General features: G+C 35.5%; 1 protein-coding gene across 2 annotated transcripts in view; it reads left to right on the top strand.

Annotated features, from left to right (window-relative positions):
* The window catches only part of LOC105540858 (histone-lysine N-methyltransferase SMYD3-like), a 29153-nt gene extending 26288 nt beyond the window's left edge, over positions 1-2865 (top strand). The window contains exons 5-6 of one of the 2 annotated variants that reach the window (XM_011981606.1): positions 1327-1463; positions 2284-2865. In XM_011981606.1, the coding sequence (XP_011836996.1) occupies positions 1327-1463; positions 2284-2301 (155 nt within the window). In that variant the 3' untranslated portion in view covers positions 2302-2865. Of the gene's footprint in view, positions 1-1326; positions 1994-2283 lie in introns of those variants that run through there. The other variant, XM_011981605.1, reaches the window with a different exon arrangement.
* The last annotated feature ends 419 nt before the right edge of the window (positions 2866-3284 follow it).

Here is a 3284-nt window from a genome sequence, read left to right as displayed (position 1 = left end):
TTCCCATGATAATAAATTATTATTTAAGAAATCATTGGGTTAATTATTCTGTCAAATAAGTAATCTAATGAATATGCATAGGCATAAGCAACAGAGTTATGCTATAGTTCAACTTGATGTATCTTTTCAAGTTTTAAAAGACAGCAAAGTATTCAAATTTTCCTGTTATATTTTACTGCTAGATAATTAACATCTGTTACCGTGGGTTTTACTCTTCACATTAGCCCTTCTCAGTAATAGTGTCATACACATGACCTTAAGTGAAATACTCTCAAACGTTAGTGATTGACCTGTTATATACTTTTAGCCTTAACACCCCATTTGTGGTATAATTGAAAATGATATTTAAAGGGGGTAGTATTGGCTTTAGAACTTTTTTTTTCTTCTTTTGTTTTAGAACCATCTCCTTCTGTTTGGAGTGATGCCACACCATATCTTGTTTTTTGTCTTTGTTTTCTTTTTTTTTTTTTTGACATGGAGTCTCTCTTTTTGTCCAGGCTGGAGTGCAGTGGTGTAATGTTGGCTTACGGCAACCTCCACCTCCTGGGTTCAAGTGATTCTCCTGCCTCAGCCTCCTGAGTAGCTGGGATTATAGGCACGTACCACCACGCCCAGCTAATTTTTGTATTTTTGGTAGAGATGGGGTTTCACCACGTTGGCCAGACTGGTCTTGAACTCCTGATCTCAAGTGATCTGCCTGCCTCAGCCTCCCAAAGTGCTGGGGTTACAGGCATGAGCCACTGTGCCGGGCTCCTTTATCTTGTTTATTCAGCTCAGATAACTTGAAGTTGAAATTGCTTTGCTTGATCCCTGTTCTATTCATGCTGTACTAACCACATGACAAATTTAACCTATTTGAACTTTATCTGAACTTTTTAGTTCTCATTTTCTGTCTTTTTACCTTAGAGGTGGTGCTATTTATTAGTTTAGTCATGACCTAGTTGTAAATTATTTCATGGAAAAGTCTGCTTAACTTTACTGACTTAATATGAACTTATAATTGTTTGTATGTATGTACAGAATGATATAGAAAATCTGGTAACACACAAGCTTACTGATTTTGGTTTTAATGCTTTTTCATATATATGCACACTTATGTTTTGATAGGTGTTTGATCTTACGCTGCAGACAAAATTTGGCAGAATTTAATTGATAACATATGCATCATTTTTAGTTGGCAAAAGATAAAACAATATGTATTTGCTCTTTGTCAGAATGCAATGTAAGGTAGGAAATATCTGGTTTAACAGCCAGCATTGAACACTTGAAAATTATCCTTTAAAAGTTTACTTTGAGATTGTGCTATTTATTTTCTCTTTAAAAAAGATATTAACAAACTGACTGAAGATAAGAAAGAGGGCCTCAGGCAACTTGTAATGACATTTCAACATTTCATGAGAGAAGAAATACAGGATGCCTCTCAGCTGCCACCTGCCTTTGACCTTTTTGAAGCCTTTGCAAAAGTAAGTGTTAGGTTTGCTCTCTTTGCTAATTCCATACATCAACCATTCGCTCCTTATTTTGTCGTTGGTTACAAAAATGTTGAGAATCTTGACAGGAAGTTCAAGACCCTTAATGCCTTGTATTACTCCCTTATCATAGTGAGTAGAGAATGAGAGAATGTATTGTGTGCATTGAAAAGGGTATGAATTTTTCTGTGTTATTAATATTCTTGTTATTGCTTGAGTATGTTCATTGTCAGTTCTCAAAGTGTACCCTTGGAAGAAAGAGGATGCTTTCTTTTCTCAGAAGAGCATATCCCATTATTTTTTGTGAATGGACTTGTTTGCCATTGCATTGCATTCATTGAGCTTTACGGTGGTGGTTTAAGCATAGAGCCTGTCTTTGAAAAGAAAAATTTATTGAAATCCATTTCTTTTCTTTTCTTTTTTGTTTTAAGACAGAGTTTCGCTCAGTCGCCCAGGCTTGAGTGTAGTGGCACGATCTCGGCTCACTGCAATCTCCGCTTCCCAGAATCAAGCGAGTCTCATGCCTCAGCATTCTGAGTAGCCGGGATTACAGGCGTGAGCCACCACGCCCAGCTAATTTTTTTTTCTGTTTGTAGAGACGAGGTTTCACCATGTTGCCTAGGTTGGTCTTGAACTCCTGACTTCAGGTGATCCACCCACCTTGGCCTCCCAAAGTCCTGGGATTACAGGGGTGAACTACCACGCCCGGCCTCCTGAAGTTTTTTTTTTAAAAATGATTCCGAGGGTTTATCTTGGCCTACGGAGGAAGAGCGCGATGATTGATTCTTTTTTTTTTTTTTCTTTTCTTCACGAGCCCATAGGTATGAAATGATTGATTCTTGATGTTTACCCTGGGATAGGAATGACAGAAACACTCCCCTCACTGCTATGGCTCTGCTGTCCTCGCTTTCTCATATCGTGTGTTTGCATTTGTTTTAATGTTGATCACAATTTAATAGCAAGTAAAACTTTACTTTTGACAATTTTGCCACTTATTTTGTAATTTGTAAGCACACATTTAAAGATAGATTTATGCCATTAATATTTTAAGGCATGTTTTAAAATGTACTGTTTTCTGAAAAATTAAATGTAATTGGTTTGATTGCTGGAGATTGATTCTAGGTTTTCTCAAACGTATTTTTATTCTGTATGGTACATTTTTATGATTTTCTGATTAATGTCATCTTAGCATTATATTCTGGTTTATCTATAATTTAAAATTGATTTCAAAATTTATTGGTTACTTACAGTGCATCTGAAAACTTCCTCATGTATTTCATATGCTTCTGAAAATTATAACCTATAGAAGTATCGTGTACAGTGCACAAGGCTCTTTTCTTGTTAAACACTACAAACATGATCACCTACTGAAAGACAAAAATATACCTTGTGATGATTATTACCTCATTGCTAGTGTTAAGTTTGTGGCTATTCTGTGGTAATTATTTCTATTGTTGGAAAATGTTCTAGTGATAATTACTGATGTTATTAATATCCGTGAGAAATATTTTAAAATACTTTCTATTGCTACATATAAAATGTGAATTACTATCCCAGTTCTTCTTTCTAAAGATTTTAGTCTCATTTATTTTATAATGAAATTTTTTCCATGTTGTATGGGGGGAAATTCTGTTGCTGTGATTAAGTGGACCAGTTTTTAATACTGTGCTTACCCTTCTCACATAGTATTTGTTATTGCTAGAAAAGTAGCACATATGCAGTTTTGAGATTTTGGGGCATCATTGGCCTTAGATGTGTGATTTCTGCATTAAAATATGGGTTAGTAATCAGAGGAAAGCAGCCAATAGCCTATGG

Source organism: Mandrillus leucophaeus, unplaced genomic scaffold (genome assembly GCF_000951045.1).
Source record: "Mandrillus leucophaeus isolate KB7577 unplaced genomic scaffold, Mleu.le_1.0 Scaffold2294, whole genome shotgun sequence".
NCBI lineage: Eukaryota > Metazoa > Chordata > Mammalia > Primates > Cercopithecidae > Mandrillus > Mandrillus leucophaeus.
The sequence above is the reverse complement of the archived record's forward strand: the minus strand, read 5'-3'. Positions and strand labels throughout refer to the sequence as shown.